The following is an 18,277-nucleotide window of genomic DNA, read 5'->3' as shown; positions in this document are numbered from 1 at the left end:
TCCCATGAAGGAAGAAGGAAAGGGCCCTACAGGGGAAGGGTGTACGGGTCTGGCTGCTGGGGAGTGGTCTCCTTTTGAGAGCAGGGGCCCTTGCCTGACCTCCCAGGGATCTCCTCAGAGACCCAGGCTTTTCAATTCCACCCTGCAAAGGGTGGTTCTGTCTGCAGCAGCTCCTGAACCAGGCTACACTGGACACCTCATGGCTGTATGGCCTGGTCCAAGCCAGTGTCCTGACTGACCTCGGACTTCTCAAAGCAGGTGACGGTCATGAGGATGTTGTCAAAGTCGGTGCAGCTCCACCTCAGCACGTACATCCCCTCCTCACTTCCTTCTTGCCGCAATTTATTGATGGCGTATTCTGTACTAGAGGGAGAAGTAGGCAAAGGGAAAAAGAGCTCACACCAAACAGCACAGTGAACCCCTGGGCTACCCACTCTCCTGAGCTGCCTCAAGTGTTAACAGCCCCATCACACTATCTGCCCAGGATCCTAAAATCCCCTCTGATGCCATCCATGAGCATAGTGGAAATACCGAGTGGCCTCGGGACTGAAGAAGTTGCCAAGGTTGAGAAGAGGATTCAGCCTCCTGCCCAAAGCAATGAGCCCTGCTTGTCCCCACGTTCCCCACAGACATCGTCTCCAGCTCGAGACAGGAGAGCCTCTCTGGAGGCTGGTGATGAGGAGCTGCCATGCCTCCCCTCCACCCCCAGCCAGCCCAGCGGGAGCACAAACCTCATGGGGGTGGGAACTGCAGGCTGTGTTGTTTATTGTTGTATCCCCATGGGCTCACACTGAGTGAATACATCAGTGAGGATTGGACAGATGTCAGTAGGAACAGAACTGTCTTACACTTCTTTGTATCCCCAGGACCAGTGAGTCCTGGCATGTAGAGGGCAGTGAACACTGGCTGAATACATCCCTGCATGAGGTTACTAGCACCTGGTGAGTGCTGCTTGCTAAGTACTGGTGAGAGAGGGCTGCCATGGTTCATGTGTTTCCAGAGGCAGGGACATTACGTACTTTCTAACTGCACCATGCCTTTGCATGTGCTGACCTCTCATCTGGGTACCCTTTCCCCGCTTTAAGGCCTGGCAAGCCATCACTGATTCTTCGTTTTAATCAGGTATGAATGCCACCTACTCTAAGCAGGCTCCTTAGGCAATGAATGTCAGCATCCCATCAAACATGAAATATCCATTCATTCATTGAATACTCACTGAAGGCCTACAATGTGCCAAGCCCTGTGTGTGTTAAGAAAGCAGTGAGCAACACAGCCCCAGCCTTTGGGAAGCTCATATTCTAGAAAGTGAGGGTAGTCAGACCAGAAACAAATGTTATGTTATGTACATAAACACAGTATCTCAGGAGGTAACGACTGCTACCGAAGGAAAATAAGGCAGAGTGCAGCAGCCAACATGGATGGAGAAGGGAAAGAGGTATGATTTTACATAAGGTGGTCAAGGAAGACTTCACGGAGAAGGTGGTATCTGACTAGCACCTGAAGGAAGTGGAAGCTGTGCAGATTCTGGAGGAAGGGCATTCTGGGCCAAGGGAAGAGCGAGTGCCTGGGCCCTGAAGCACAACCATGGCTGGGACATTGGCAGAAGACGCTTTTCGAATGCACAACCCCTTGCTCTGCCATTCTTTGTGTGTCTGTTTCCCTATGAGTCTGTGAGCCTCTCAAGGCCAGGCCATGTGACTACTAAGCTACCTGTCCACAAGGTAGCCGGAAGGGGGAAAAAGGTGAGAAGCACATCATGTGGAAGGTGGCAGAAGAGATGCTTCCCCAGATATTCTGTGGTCTGAAAAGAGAGGCTCAGAAGAAACACAGCAGCTGGCTGTTTTCCTTTGCCTGAAGGGCTGTCATATGCAAGAGAAAGTCGCCGGGCACGGTGGCTCACACCTGTAATCCCAGCACTTTGGGAGGCCGAGATGGGCGGATCACTAGGTCAGGAGATCGAGACCATCCTGGCTAACACAGTGAAACCCCGTCTCTACTAAAAAAATTTTAAAAACTAGCCAGGCGAGGTGGCAGGGGCCTGTAGTCCCAGCTACTCAGGAGGCTGAGGCAGGAGAATGGCGTGAACCCGGGAGGCGGAGCTCGCAGTGAGCTGAGATCCGGCCACTGCACTCCAGCCCGGGCGACAGAGCCAGACTCCGTCTCAAAAAAAAAAAAAAAAAGAGAGAGAGAGAGAGAAAGTCAACAGAATCCCTGTTGTCTCAAAAGGCAGAATTCAAGTGAGTAGACAGAAGTTACAGAGAAGTCAACTACAGCTCCATATCAGAAAGGTATGTACATCTCTCAGAGTCAGAGCTCGAATCCATGGGCTGCCTCATACATTGCCCATCACCAGAGGTATTTGAGCACAGGCTGCCAGTTCTGAGATGCAGGTGGGACAAGACATCCCACACAGCCCCTTCTGGCCTTAAGGCTGTATCACCCTCACGGTCCCCACTGTTCACCTGGCACCTTGGGACAAGCTGACTGACGATTCCATTTACTACACTGTCTGATGCTGAGATCTTCGTCTGATCTTTCTTTTTCTTCTTTTATATATTTTAGAGATGGGATCTTGCTATGTTGCCCAGGCTAGAATGGAACTCCTGAGCTCAAGTGATCCTCCCACCTCAGTCTCTCAAGGAGCTGAAACTACAGGCACATAGCAGCATGCTCAGCTGTGTTCTTGAATTGCCCGCATTGTTTGACACAGCAAGAAATCACAAAGTGCAGTACTTCTTGATCAGCTATGAAGAGGTGAGGGGGTTAAACTATGAGGAGAGATCCACATAAAGAAGTAGCGTTGAGGGGCTGCTGCAAAAAGGATGGCAGGAGATTACAGGAAGGCCTGACCAGAGCTTGGACAGCAGGGAGGAAAGCAGGACAGCCAGCAAGTTACCAGGCAGCATGGTCAACTGGCCTGACCTAAACAATGATGACATGCCCCGTCACTAAAACATGGGCTCTCTGCACACCAAAGGCAACTGAAAAGGTTCTAGGACCAACCAGATTGGACCATGACAGCCATTCTGTATGTTGTGGACGATCAACGGGGGGGCCACGTCGGTGCAGAGGTAATGATGGGCGTCTGCGGTGAGCCGGAAATAGCCATCTACCAGTGACACAAAGGACAAGGCCTCCTCATGAGAAGAGAGCTTCAGTTCCTATTAAGAGAGAAGAAATCCCCATGGTTACATCATGTCTCTATCAGCTTAAGTAGCTGACTCTATAGGGAGGTACACGGTGAGAAGATTTTTATAACCCAGTGGGAACCTCAAAGGGAAAACCTTTTCATCAATACTAAACATACCCCTTGCATGCATGTATTTATTTATTTATTTATTTATTTATTTTAAGATGGAGTTTCACTCTGTCACCCAGGCTGGAGTGCAGTGGCAAGATCTTGGCTCACTGCAACCTCCACCACCTGGGTCCGAGCGATTTTTCTGCCTCAGCCTCCCAAGTAGCTGGAATTACAGGCACCTGCCACCATGTCTGGCTAACTTTTGTATTTTTAGTAGATACGGGGTTTCACCATGTTGGCCAGACTGGTCTTGAACTCCTGACCTCGAGTGATCTCCCACCTTGGTCTCCCAAAGTGCTGGGATTACAGCCGTGAGCCACTGCGCCCAGTCTCCCTTGCATTTACATAGGACTTTCACTGTTCGACACATTTTCCCATCTATTATCTCAAACTATCAGATGAGGTTAGTGAGTGTATGTGTGTGTGTGTGTGTGTGTGTACGCGCGCGTTGCGGGTGACGTGGTGGGGAAGGCTGTGGCAGGCAGGGAGACATGCAGAGAAGCTGTCCCCCGGGGCCAGACAGGAGAAGAGGAAGCCTGAATCAAGGTGGCAGAGGCATAAAAGTAGAGGTGGGAAGGAGCAGAGCATGCACCCTGATCTTGGCACTAAACAGTGAGTGGCTGAATCAGCATTATTCCTGCTTGGGAGAAAAGAAACAGAGGCAGTGTGGTTCATCTCATAGCAGACTTGCTCTATAAGGTGAAACTCCTGGATTTTAATCTAGGAATAATCCCAGGCCCAGTGAAGAGGTTGCTAGATTAAGCCTAGGGAGCTCTGAGAGTTGGAGGGAGCAGCGCATCTTATTCAGAGTGGGAAGAGGCAAAGGCACCTGTGGAGAAGGAGGGAGGGGCTTTCCATCAAGGGAGGTGTCTTTATGGGGTAGTTTTGTCTTGATCATTTGATCCCTGAAGAGACTGCCCATTTGACAGGAACTAGGAGGTCAATCAAGAACGTTTCCTGGCAAGGGAAGGTATGCAAAAGCCATGATTTGGAGCTTTGACTCACAAAAAACATTAAAAAGCATCTGAGGCTTCAAAAAAGAGCAAAATGACTTTCATAGCCTGTAGAAAGGAGAGGCAGCTGGTAGACATGAGAGGTCAGTGAAGGGAAAAAGGAGCAGGGGAGACAAGCCACTCGCAGGAGGGAGGTCAGGGGCCTAGTGCAGCTGTGATGGCGAAGGAAGCATGCCTGGGGCTATGAGCAAGGAGGCCTGGAGAGGGCAGGGTCACCACAGGAATGGTGCCTTAGGAAAGAAACCACACTGAGCACGCTGCCTTGCGGGTGTGACCAAGCAAGGATATCCCTGAAGAGCAATTTCAAGATGCTCTGGAACAAGTGGCAGGCTGGCCTTGGCAGCCCCACACCCAGCCACATGATAAGCAAGACCACATCTGCACTTACATTTCCTGTGAGCAGGAGTCTAAACAGAAATGGGGGATGCCAAGGAGATGCAGAGAGAAGTGATTGACACATCAAGGTCTGACTTAACAACATGCTGCTATCAGGGTTTCTTCAAAGTACTGCCTGATTAAAGGGCTTGGAAATCCCATGGCTGGGAGGGGACAATGAGGGCGTGAGATTCTAAACAGGCAGCATGGAGCAGTGGTCAACCCTCAGCTCAGGCTCCACAGCCAGCTGCTCTGGATTCAAATCGCAGCCTCGCCACCTGGTAGTAGGGTTATGCATATGGAATCATCATTTTTATAGGTCAAAATGGTCAAATATTGGCAATTTCAAATATTTTAACCTAACAGCTGTGTGACCTTGGACAGGTTACTTAACCTCTTTGTGCCTCAGTTTCCCAACATACCCACTCACAGGGTTGACATGAAAATTAAAAGAGGTGATATTTGTGAAGTGCTCAGAATAGGAAGTGCCTGACAATAGTAAGGGCTAGCGTGGTAAACAAAAACCAACTAATGGAGGAATCAAGTATTTCTCTCTTCCTGCCATCCTCCTGCTCCCTCCACAGCACTGTAGCTTGGCATAGAGTCACTGGCCCATGTGGCCAGGGTGAGCTCTGACTTACATGATGGGTGCACCAACTTGTGTTGGTGCTTGACTTGACTGTGTCAGTCAGGACAGGACAGGATGGGGCAGGCTCATAAAACGTGCACCAAGCATGCACCATGTTGAAGAGCCAGATCACGGACATGTCGGCCTCTCCCTCACACCCTTCAGGGTCTCTGGGGGATGATAATGCCTTAGAAACCAAAGCAACACAGGCAAAATGCACAGGCAGAAACCAGACATAGCTGGGCAAGTGCCTGCCACTTTCTCCCTAAGTGACCCTGTGCAAGATCCCATGTCTCTTGATTAGTCTCAGATTCCTCATTTCAAGTAGAGCTGATGCTCCGTCCTCTAAGGTTCTCATGAGGACTAAGACAAGATAGAGGCACAGCATATAACATGGGGCCTAATATCCAGGATGCAGCATATAACATGGGTACCCTAATATCCAGGATGCAGCATATAACACGGGGCCTAATATCCAGGATGCAGCATATAACACGGGGCCTAATATCCAGGATGCAGTATATAACATGGGGCCTAATATCCAGGATGCAGCATATAACATGGCGCCTAATATCTAGGATGTGCTCCATAAACAGCACTTCTTTTCTCCCTCCATTTTGCCACCTTTCTACTAACGTCCATCTGAGCTCTTCCACTTCTCTCTTCACTTTGTTTTCACTCTATTTTTCTAATAAAATTAATGTATGTTTTTTGTTTAAAAAAAAAAGGAGGGGAGAATAAGAAAGTTAAAACCATTCATAATGCCACCATAAGTAAGTAGCTGTTAATATTTGATTATTTTTCTAACAGCATGTGTATATCCAAGGATACCTATTGATATCTTGAACAAAATTGGTCCCATTGTATAGGTAAAGTTTTATATCCTGCTTTTTTCCCTGACCTTTTTTCCCAGGTCATTAAAAAATTCAGTAATCTGACTACCTCATGTTCTGCTACTCAGGCAAATTGTGATTTATTTTCCTATTCTCCTATTATTGTATATTTAAGTTATTTTCAGAATTTTGACACTTTAAATACTAGTGGAATGAACAAACATTCTTATTCATAAACTACAACCTGCCTCTCACATTGTTTCTGGAAGATAGATTCATTCTCTAGATTCCTGAACAGAGGGATATATAAATATTTTCAAGGCTTTTAACAGGTTGCCAACTATTTTCCAAAAGGTTATACCAGAAAGACAAGTTATTCTGAATACAAGAGAGTGACTGTCTGCCCTAAACTGTATCACCAGGCTCTTCCTCAGCACTGAGCGTTATCCTTGTGACACGGTATCTGCCACATTTTGGCAGAATGTGGCCTTTCCTGGTGTTGGTTCCACTCACCTGAAGAGTACTCGCTGTCTCACCAGCCGCTCTCTCTGCATGCTGTTGGCTGTGACTTCCCCTGACACAAACAGGTTTATTTGGCAGAGTTCCCACTTCCTGCTTATTTAGATTATGTCCTCAAGTGATACCAAAAAAGAGGAAGTGAGATTAAACACCCCTTCCTCTGTCCGAGAGTCACTGGGGTGTGCCTGACACCACATCGATGACTGCCACTGTGGCCGAGGCTCGCTTGAGGGCAACGCAGGGCTTCCTGCTTTGCACTTCAGCTCAGCAGAGAGGCCGTGCCAGAGCCCTTGGGAGGAAACACTGACATTCGCTGGTTTTCTTTTCCTTCAAATCCACTTGCTTGTGAATTAAATATTGATGCTGAGGTATATTTGGGAGGGAAGCAAATCCTAAGGCGGATTCACATTTCTGAGACCAAAGAAAGGCACTGGAATGTATCGGTGTAACTTTAAAACACTGATAATGCCTTGGTAATAGGAACTTTTTGGCTTCAACAAGAAAATCCTATTTTCTCTTTAGGACAGGAACTCTGAAAATCATGTGCTGCAGAACGGAACTCAGCAATTCTCCCTCTTATCACCAGATCCAAACTTAAGAGCTTCTGGGACAAACTTACCATTTTCTTGTTGTCCTGCTTGTTAATGCTGACCACACACTCCTTTATTACAATGTGAGTGATTTCAGGGAAGTAAGAAAAATTGTTCCACTCTTCCCGGATCTTGTTTTTCTCTTCATCCTTCTTGTGTTTATTTTCCAGTTTTTTCCGCTTCAGTTTACTTTTTTCCTTTTCAACAGAAACAACCTGATAAGATACATAAAAGGGACAGAGTTAAGTTGCTTTCTTCATTTTCTATTGGTAAAAGGTCAATGCTGCTGGCAAACCTATGCAGGGCCTAGGCCCAAGAAGGAGAAAGCCAGCTGGTCTGGACTTGCAGAAGGACTGGGGGAGTTGGCACCTGCAGGCTCAGGACCAAAGAACTGGGTTATATCAGGGAATCCTGGGCTTTCACATCTGGAAGACACATTAATGAGCACACTGTCTAAACTATATAATACACAATGTGCACGGAAACTCAGAAAGGGAAATCACTGCTCACAAGACATGCATCTACATTCAGGTCTCCTCACTTCCAGACTACTATACATGCTTTGACACAGACAGGTAACATACTCTTCCCAATTACTACTGGGCTGAACATGAGCTTTCTCCTTCTATCACCAATCGTCTTGACTTTAGAACAGTACTCGAGTCGGGATTTTCAAGAGAAGATACGCATCTCATGCTTGAAATAATCTACACACTGAATAATATATATCTGCACAAGGGAAAATATTTTGTGTTGCATGAGCCCTGGAGACCAGAGATCTAGGTTAATTACTTAACTCTGCCAATTATTTAACTAGTTACCTCATCTCTTTGAGCCTCGTTTTCCCTATTCATGAAATAGAGAGCTTACATCTTCACAGGGTTCTCTGAGATTAGACAAGTGCTAACTAACATAGTATAATACCTACTATATAGAAAGCCCTCAGTAAGTATCAGGCATTATTGTTTTAGCATGAGAATAAAACAGGAGGAGAAAATGAGTCTCATATTTTATTTTTTTAATTTTTTGAGACAGTATCTTGCTGTCACCCAGGCTGGAGTGCAGTGGCACGGTCATGGCTCACTGTAGCCTTGACCTCCCAGGCTCAGGCGATCCTTCCAACTCAGCCCCCCAAGTAGCTAGGACCACAGGCATGTGCCACCACATCCTGCTAATTTTTGTATATTTTGTAAAGATAAGGTTAGGCCATGTTGCCCAGGCTGGGCTCGAACTCCTGGGCTCAAGTGATCTGCCTGCCTCAGCCTCCCAAAGTGCTGGGGTTACAGGTGTGAGCCACTGCACCCACCCACATTTACTTTAATATTATTAATTACAGTAATAATAATTTTAACAGCTATAATAATTTATTCAACATTTATTATATTGCCAGGCTTTGTGCTAAATGTCATTTAGTTTCTTCACAACCTTGTAAGTTAGACAGTACCTCCATTTAACAGATGAATAATTTCTAGCTGCTGATAAAAGTGAAATAACTCTCCTAAGGCCATATAAGTCATGAAGCTAGGATCCAAACCACGTCTACATGGCTCTAAAACCCATGCTCTTAAGCCACTCTGCTCTATTTCTTCATCCAATAAATATCTCATAAAGAAGCTTCCATAAAGCAAAATCAATTAGTCAATTTCATGGAGCCAGAGGCCTAACTTCAATTCTTGGCACAAATGCTTATTAGTCATAACCTCAGGCAAATTTAATTTCTCTGTGCCTCTTTGTATTCATCTGTAAAATGGAGATAATAGCAATACTTCCCTCAAAGGTTTTTTTATTTTTAGAAATAAATGAGTTAATACCAGTAAAATGCTTAGAAAAGAACTTGGCACTTGGTAAACACTCAGGAACTATCTGCTGTTATTATACTACTACATATTATACATGTTGTTATATTTCCCTACATAACTCAATAAATACTTATTTAGATCTTGTGCTAAGGGATGAAATAAAAGATGAATGATATATGGTCTCCTAAATAAACTCAGCCTATGGGAGTGATGGACATGCAGACAGATGACTCCAGCAGGATAAACAGCATACGCTATGTGACATGGGAATGTTCTCTTTGATCGACTGCCAACAGCCACTTACATTTGGTTTATGCCTCCACTGGATTCCAAGATTCCCAGTCACCATCACTTCATAGTACAGAACGTTTCCACTGTCATTCGAATGAAACCAATTCATCTCATTTTCTGATGAAATCAGTAACATGGAAGTCTCAAATATTTCAGCGCCATAATGTTTTGTCAAAGTTTCCAAGGTAGCCAAGTATTTCACCTTCAGGTCATGCGTGGACACGCTGCTGTCACAAATGGTCTTGTTGTTAAATTCCTTTAGGAAATCCTTGAAAACATTATTTATCCGCATCCTGGTGAGAAGGTTCCTCTGTCTGATGGACTTATTCAATGTTTCTGGAATATATCGCTTGTAGCTAAAAGAGAGTAGAAAAGTACATCTCTTTTTCATGTATAGGTTAGGAGAAAATAGTTGAGAAACAAATCTAAGTCCATGAATCCACATGTTGCCAAATGGGAAAAGGAGATCTACTCCCAGAGGACGTTAGATGGAGTAAGCACTGAAGATGACCACCGTAAGGAGATGGAGGTGAATAGAAACTGGGAAAGAAAAGAAAAGCACATGCTCCACAGATTTCACTGAACTGAGAATTGCTACAGGTATTGCCCAATTTTCTGGGTCACCAAGGCAGGGCATCTACATTTTTGCTTGCTAGCTTCACCGTTCTTGTGCACATTAGTACTCACATCTCCACACTGGTATTAGGATTGAGCATCGGTTAGAAAACGGTCTGCAAGGTGTTAGGAGCACTTATCTCTTCGTGTGATGAGAGATGCCTTTGTATGTTCTATTTGCATGTCTGGTTTATAACTTTTCTAAACAAATCACATTTTTTATTTTAAAAATGAGAAAGACAGGCTGGGCACGGTGGCTCATGCCTGTAATCCCAGCACTTTGGGAGGCTAAGGCGGGCAGATCACTTGAGGTCGAGAGTGAGAGACCAGCCTGACCAACATGAAGAAACCCTGTCTCTACTAAAAATACAAAAGTAGCTGGGTATGGTGGCACATGCCTGTAATCCCAGCTACTCAGGAGGCTGAGGCAGGAGAATCACGTGAACCTGGGAGGCGGAGGTTGTAGTGAGCCAAGATCACATCATTGCACTTCAGCCTGGGCAACAAGAGCAAAACTCCGTCTCCAAAAAAAAAAAAGAGAGAGACAGAGAGAGAGAGAGACAGACAGACAGACAGACACAGACACAGACAAACTAAGGCCAATTAATACAAAAGACTTAGTGTTTGCCATGTGACTATGAATCAGATATACTATTTAAAAGATCAACAGGTAAGCTGAAAGATTAGTTACCTATCCAGGTGCTAGTGGGCGAGCATCCACAACAAACAGAATCTAAGAAAGCTGATATACTGCTAGAACAGGAGTCAATGTTGAGAAGAATGTTGAGTGACCATGAAACAAAGAACAAGTCCACTGGGGGCCACACAAATATGGAGACTGGTCTGCTTGTTACTTCCAGGACTGAGACAGCACCTGGCCCCAGGTCATCCCTGCTGCATGGAGTGGCTTCAGAACAGTGGAAAATTGTGAAGTTTGGGATTTATCCTCAACAAATGTTGTAATTTTTCTTTTAGATTAATGTAATATAATAAAGAGAATTAGAGAAGAACTGTCATTTTTCAATTCAGCTTATGAAAAAACAAAGACAAAGTGCCCAAAGTGAAGGCCACAGAAAAAAGAGAAAGCAGCAGTTGAGCACGTATTGACTCAATCCCTGCATCACTGAGGAGCGGGCTGTGATCTGCTCTAGACTCTCTGGTCAAGCCAAGGAGAAACAAGCAGCGACCTTATGAGAAGACGCATGCTGCCTATCACAAAAAATGCAGCTATGAAATCCCTTCTTCAAAATGAGACTGTCTTCATTTATGACAATCCTAATAGCCCATTGGTGAAAAAAAAGCTAACTGATGTCACAGATGGACAGAACTTAAATATTCCTTCACAGAGACTTGATCTCAAATTATATTTTTAAGTAAATGCAGTTTCCTTGAGAAATTTAATAGTAGTTGATCAATTCTCACATTAGAATTAACAGCTCTGTAGTGAACTTCTATAACGCATTGAGTTCAGGCTGGGGATGGTAGTAGCTGCTTATAGAACTGTATTGAGAAGGATTTTTAAGATGGGTCCAAAACAAAAGGAAAAAATGCAGTGATAGAAGGCAGTGTCCACCATGGGCAAGGAGGGGCTGGAGAAGGCCTGGGGGTCACTAATTTTATTGGCATCCTCAGCCCAGAAATTTCACCCAAGCACAAATTTCTGAGATTAGCAGCCAACATCCAAAATCAAGACACAATTATAATTATTCTACGTGTATGTAGTCAACATTCTAAATAAGATCTGGGTTTCACAGAGAGCAAGGGTCAGCCAAACCCTGGCAGTAATTAAGCTGAAATGTGTAAGAACATGTAAAAACACCACCATCCTCACAATCAACACTTCGGCCAGCGAGAAGCTTTACCTGATGTCTTTGGGCAGTTCTGGCAACTGCATCTTCTTCATCATGGCATAGTGTGAGATGGCCAGGACAGCCATCCCCAGACACTCGTTTTCAATATCATGCCCATCCTGCTCGGTCTTGGGGTCTCGAATGGGAGCCAGGCATTTCACCAAATCATACTGTCCCTAGGAGCAAAGGGGAGAAACCACGAGAGCCCACCTGTTATTGATCTTGAGAGGAAGGCTCCCCACACAGGGAGGTGCTGCCTAAAAATGCAGCACAGAAACGAGACGAATCAGACTGACAGTTTCTCTAGCATCAGAGCTCTTTTCAACAGAGCTGGGCATGACGGGGCTCAGGAGACGTCCTCCCACGCTCATTCATTTAACAAACATTGACTGAGCACTATGCCAGGTGCTGGGGAACAGTACAGACATATGAAGTCCCTTCACCATAGAGGTGATGCTGACAAACACTGCATACTAGGCCTGGACTGCGCCAGAGCAAGGGAAGGTGACACTGGGCTGAGGTCTGATCATGCATTAATTCCACAAACGTGCTGAGATGGCCTTGTCTAGGAGCTGGGTGTACGGGGTTGACCGGGCTCTCCCCTCCATTCTGTTGTAGTTCTAAAGAAAGGGGAACATTCCACAGTGCATCATCACCATGTGTACATTTTCCCACATCTGCCGTTCGAGTTTCCCATAGTGAAATGTATCACCAAAACATACTCCCTCACTGATGGAGGTGCACAGCATTCTAAGAACTAACGCGAACTTTAAACACAAAAAATAAAACGAGGCTAACCAGCAGTGCCCAGCCCAGCTTTGTATAGAGTGAAAACGATAATTCCAGTGCCAGCTCCCACTGATTAAACCCAGCCTCAGTGCTGCCAGACAGTGCTTGGTTCCCTTGTTAAGTCCTCATAACATCTTACGAGGTGGATGTTAATATCATCACCTCCAACAGATGAGGAATCTAAGGCACAAAATGGTAAAAAGCCCTATTCAGTCACTCCTTCATTTGGTAATTACTGAGAACTAATTATGGGCTAGATGTTATTCTAGGTGCTGGGGATACAGCAATAAACTAAACCACGTTCCTGATCTCCTGGAGAGTCTACTCTAAGAATAAAGAAAAGAATAAATGAATAGGAATACCTAATGTCAGGTAGTTACAAAACCCCAAGTCGAGTAGAAGAACGGAGTACCCTGGGAGCTCAGGGCTTGGCAAGTGGTAGGCTGGGATTAAATCTAAAACTGACCAGGACCTCTGTTCAATGCTGTACTACAGCCACACTCAGTCTTCAAAAACTGACTTAAAGTACATAGAACGCTAAAGTATGATCTCTTCAGCCTTTCTCCAGCTTGCAGCAAGGCAGGCACAAAGCCTGGGAGAAATGTTCCTGCATACATGAGATACTCTCTTTCCCTGAAGAACTTCAGATTAATGGTTTTTGGATGGAGGGCTCCCACTGCTCCAGTTTCTCTTCTTTTCACCATGGGATATCTTGTTTCTCTCAAGTGAGGAAAGGTCACTGACATTCCAAAAACTTCTGAGGAACAATGATCTATGCCAGTAATGTGTGAAGAGCAAAGCAAAACCTGAAACTGTCTTCTTGGGCTGTGGTTTTTTGTAAACAATCACTGTAAAGCTACCTCAAGTCACTTATTCCTGAGCCTCCAAAAGGTCAGATCTAATGCCATGCTTATTCTTGAAGTATGACACACTGTTCCTTTACACCTCTGTTCCCGGGAAAGGTAAAGAATAAATCTCAGCTATGGATACACAAAACTGGGAAGCTGAATCCAAAAAGACCAATCTGAAAATGGCCAGTTCATTTTCTTTTTTTCCCACACAGTATCTGCCTGGGGCTGTGCATTGTCCCCTTTCTCTGTTGTCTCTATGGCAGTTCTAAGGCATAGATGGAATGGAGATAATGCATAGTTAGTAACTGAAGCCCTACAGTGGGACGTAACTCTGACACAGACACACTGATACGTGTGTGATCTCACACATAATGGTATACTCTAAGGAATTAATAAAAAGAACATGTACAGGAACACCTACGTATGCAGTTGTTCACAACAGACTATAAAGTAATAGCATAATAGGGAAAACGAGAAAAACAGAAAATGTTCAGGAACGGGTGACTAAGTTAAATAAATGACAGCTTTTCCTCCGGACTCCAGCCTCATTACTCAATTTCCTACTTGAAATCTCCACTTGTATGTTTCACAGGCATCTCTGAAAAAGGACTCCTGATTTCTGCCCTTTCCCCACCCTCTTCCCCCAAGACCTTCTCTGTGTGGGGAATGACTCTATTATCCATCTGATATCACCCAAAACAGAAACCTAGTCATCATCTTTGATTCCACAAATTCTCTCAGCTTCCACATCCAACTCAACAGCAAATCCTACCAATTCTATCTTCAAGGTGAACGGCAGATTTACTCATTTTTCTCCACTGCCACTGTTGCTACACTAGGCCAAACCAGCATTTTCTCTCCCAGGATCATTGCTGCGGACTCTCAGCTTGCATGTTCGAAGTGTACTCTTAGACCCAGCACAATCTACTTTCCACATATAACAAGAATCATCATTGACTTGAAACTTACATAAAATGAAGTCTTCCAAATGGCTTCCCACCACACTCAGGATTAAAGTATAACCCCTTGCCAGCTCCTACAAGGCTCTGTGTATGCGATCTGCCCCCACCTGCCTCTCCAGCCTCGTTCCCCATCACCCTCCTCTGGTCTGCAGCCATATGGCCTCTCCTTGCAGCTCTACTGGCCCTCAGTTCCTTCCCCCATTCTGTTCCCTCTACATCAGATCTTTTCAACTGAGGCTGATGGGAGACTGGGCAATATTGAAGACACTTTTGGTCATCACCGCTAAGGAGAGAGTGCTACTGGTATCTACTGGGTGGAGGGCAGGGGTGCTGGTAAATATCCTACAATGCACAGGGCAGGCCATCACAGCAAAGAATCATCCGGCCCAAAAGGTCAGTAGTGCTGCTGCTGGGACACCCTAGATGGAAGAAATAATCCCTCAACCCTCTCTTAGAATTGCAGATTCCTTTTTATTCTTCAGGATTCATTATAAATGTTACCTCCTTAGAGAGACTTTCTCTGATCATATGATTTAAATTAGGTCTTCCCATTCAACCCCCCTTCTCCATATTCTCTATCACAAGCTTCTGCTTTCACAGTACTTTCCATAATTTCTTATGTATTATCTATGTATCATTTTATTTGCTTGTTTTCTAACTTGATGTACATCTGATGCATGCAGAGGCCATGTCTGTCTTGTTCACTCCAACATCTCTAGCACCTTAGCAGGTACAAATGTCTGAGGCAAACAGTACACAGAATCCAGTCAATATTTGCTGAATAAATGAATTGTTACAAAGTCATTAAAACAACAAAGATCAATATTTTAATTGACATTTGAAGGACAAACAATAAAAAAATCAGATGAAAAAAAGCAGTTTATAAAACAAAATAAACCATAAAATATTTTCAAAATCTACATAGTATCCAAATTTGCATGTTAAAATCAGGAAGCATACTACCAAAAATCTTAGTAATCTCAGAGTAAATGTAATTTCAGGTGATTCTAACTTCTCTTCTGTTTTTTTTCTAGCGTATAATCTTTCTACCCTACCACCAGTGACAGAGTGGCCATCTCCTTCCTCCCCAAACATTACTATGGCTGCTGAGAAGTGCCTTCTTCAGCCCTGTTGAATTACATCTTCTTTCAAGTAGAGCTTCCCTCTGACCTCTGCACACAGGTTATTAATAGGAATGAAAAATAAAATGGTAGGAGGTGGGGAACAAGAAAGGAATAAGAAAGAAGGGAGGCCCGAAAGCCCACAAGCTGGATAACCAGCCTCTTGGAATGCTGAAATGCTGCCTTTTGTCTCTTCACTTGGGGCAACTCCAGGTGTGGCAAGAACTTACCCAGAACAGGCCATAAAGCACCCTAGCACCACCAAGTTCAGCTGCACCAGGGGGTCTGAGCTCTACAATGCCTCTCCCACCCCACAAACTCCAGCTTCTCCTGGGCCCAAACTTCCTACCTGAGCAAACAGATACTCCAGTGAGCTGGCATCAAGGAGAGGGGTTGCATCTGGAACCTTTTTTTTCTCGTAGCCATTTTTCTGCTTCTTTGGAGAATGACGCCACACTGACTGCTCATTGTCGTTGGTTCCATGCCAATTGGTGAAATAGAACCTGGAAGGCAGGAAAATGAATGTCAATTGTGGCAAAGAGGACCCAGATGTGGGCAGGGCGTCCTGGTTCACCAACAGTGGTCAGTGCCGGAGGCTGAAGTGCCCTGAGAAGCAGGCAGACAACCCTGACCCTTGCAGCCCTTACCATGTCTTTCCTTCTTACTAGCACTGTGTGAGAAGTGTCCCATCAGCACCTCTTCTATGACTCGGGGAGCTAAAGTGACTTCCCGAAGATCACAAAGACAGCTCCTCTGACTTCTCACTATGCTTCCAGAACAGGGAAACACCTGCTGACTGGAACTCCGTGCTGGCCACAGCTCCCTGCATGCTTACCATCAGCCGCACTGCTAAGCCCATTCTACCTCGAATCCAAGACTGATTCGATTGACATTTTAACATTCCTGCAACTTAGTTTCATCACGCAATCAAGATATACAGCTTACATGGCAGTGTTTCCTACTTCCCAGATTGCTGCTATTAAACTGATGGTGTGTTTTACATGATGAATAGGGTTTTAAAAGGGAGCTGCCCCAAACATCACCACAGGCATCATGAAACGAGTTAACAAGCACTTTATATATATATATTATGTTATTTAATCCTCACAGCAACTCTACAAGGTAGGTTTCATTCATTTTACAGATGAGGAAAACTGAGAGTCCAAGAGGCTAGGTGACCTAGAACTACAAAAGCCTGTTCTCTTAGCTACTACAGTTGACCGTTGAACAATGTGGGTTTGAACCACAGAAGTCCACTCATACACAGATTTTTTTTTTTTTCAATAAATATGTTGAAAATTTTTTTGGAAATCTGCAACAGTTTGAAAAAAACTAACTGATGAACGGTGTGGCACAGAAATATTTTTTTAAATTTCAGAAAAAGGTACATTATGAATACATAAAATATATACAGGTTACTAGTCTATTTGTGTGTTAACTGTTTATGTTATTGGTAAGGCTTCCAGTCAACAGTGGGCTATTATTAGTAGCTATGTTTTGGAGGGTCAAAGTTATACATGGATTGTCAGTTGCACAGGGGGTTGGTGCCTCTAACCCTACCCTCCATATATAACTTCCTCTGTCACCTGTAAGAAAAACACAATGAGTTCTGGAATGTGTGGAAGTGACTAAGGGAAGTGACTGAGCCAAGCCAGCCCGGGCCATCTCTAGGCTATAGACTCAGCTGGTACCTAGGTCTCTTTCCCTTGACTTGCACATGAACTAATGAGAAAAGAACCATGTCATAGAGAAGCAATAAATACAACTCCCTCTTTCCCTGCAAAAAGCTGCTGCTACACTTCAACATCTGTCACTGTGCTATGTTTGCAGAGCCTAAAACAAGTCAGGCCCTGAGTTAGGGACTGGGATGCAGAGGGCTCTCAGGCATGTTTCTCGCACTCCATGAGTTCCTGTCTCTGGGAGCAATCGGCCAGGTCCAGTAGCAACTATCCAGCAACCCACAATGGGGCACGTGTCATAAGCAGGACTACACTGTGACTTTCATAGGCCCTAAACACTTTTCCCTTCCTCCATAAGAAATATTACAAGTTATATTTCTCAACTATGTTTTCTGATTTTAAGTGAAATTAGGCATTTTATGGGCCCCTAACAAGTGTGTGCTCTAGGCACTGTGCTTAAAGAATAAGTTGTCCTTGGACATATGAGTCTCCGGCGAGGTGCCAAGGAGAGAGACAGGTTGCCCTCTACTGCCAGGGGAGGTGGCAGGAGGGGAAAAAGGCAGATGTTCCCTGAGCTGACCGAGCCACAGCCTTCTTCTTCCACATCCTACTGAGTCTCTATGAGAAAGAGTCCTTGGACCTGGTAGAGATGAGGGCCCAACAAACTCCCTCTGGGCAGAACACAATCTTCAATCTGGTCTGAACAAGGATATTCTTCCAGGCTGCTGAGAGCCCTGTGGGACCATCTTTGGCTTGGAACCCTTTAGGTCAGATACTCAGACAGCACCAGGCCGAGACCAAACATAATGTGTAGCTTTTCCACTAGAACAAAGGCTAAAGGTAAACAGAAGATCAGGGAGTCTAAAATAAGGCTGACAGCTTTCTCCTTAATAAGATGTCAAAAATATTAACAAAACTTTAAATCTGTGACTACCAGAATCAGTACCCTCATCACCCATAAGGCCAAGCTTAAAGACACACTGAAAACAGACATTCCACACACCTTTTTAAAATTAATTATCAAAGTGTTCATCAAACCTGGTACACAAAAATTTCAGATA

The 18,277-nt window shown here is 44.7% G+C and overlaps 1 protein-coding gene across 1 annotated transcript in view; it reads right to left on the bottom strand.

The window, feature by feature from the left end:
* JAK1 (Janus kinase 1) overlaps positions 1 to 18,277 on the bottom strand; it is a 131,782-nt gene that overhangs the window by 24,045 nt on the left and 89,460 nt on the right. Inside the window, exons 6-11 of the mRNA XM_011940820.1 lie at positions 15,887 to 16,040; positions 11,827 to 11,990; positions 9,363 to 9,705; positions 7,289 to 7,474; positions 3,004 to 3,161; positions 240 to 363 (exon numbers count right to left, since the gene is read on the bottom strand). Of these exons, the coding sequence (XP_011796210.1) occupies positions 240 to 363; positions 3,004 to 3,161; positions 7,289 to 7,474; positions 9,363 to 9,705; positions 11,827 to 11,990; positions 15,887 to 16,040 (1,129 nt within the window). The remainder of the gene's footprint in view (positions 1 to 239; positions 364 to 3,003; positions 3,162 to 7,288; positions 7,475 to 9,362; positions 9,706 to 11,826; positions 11,991 to 15,886; positions 16,041 to 18,277) is intronic.

The sequence above is a fragment of the Colobus angolensis genome, unplaced genomic scaffold (genome assembly GCF_000951035.1).
Source record: "Colobus angolensis palliatus isolate OR3802 unplaced genomic scaffold, Cang.pa_1.0 Scaffold102, whole genome shotgun sequence".
NCBI lineage: Eukaryota > Metazoa > Chordata > Mammalia > Primates > Cercopithecidae > Colobus > Colobus angolensis.
This window is presented reverse-complemented; position numbering and strand designations above follow the sequence as displayed.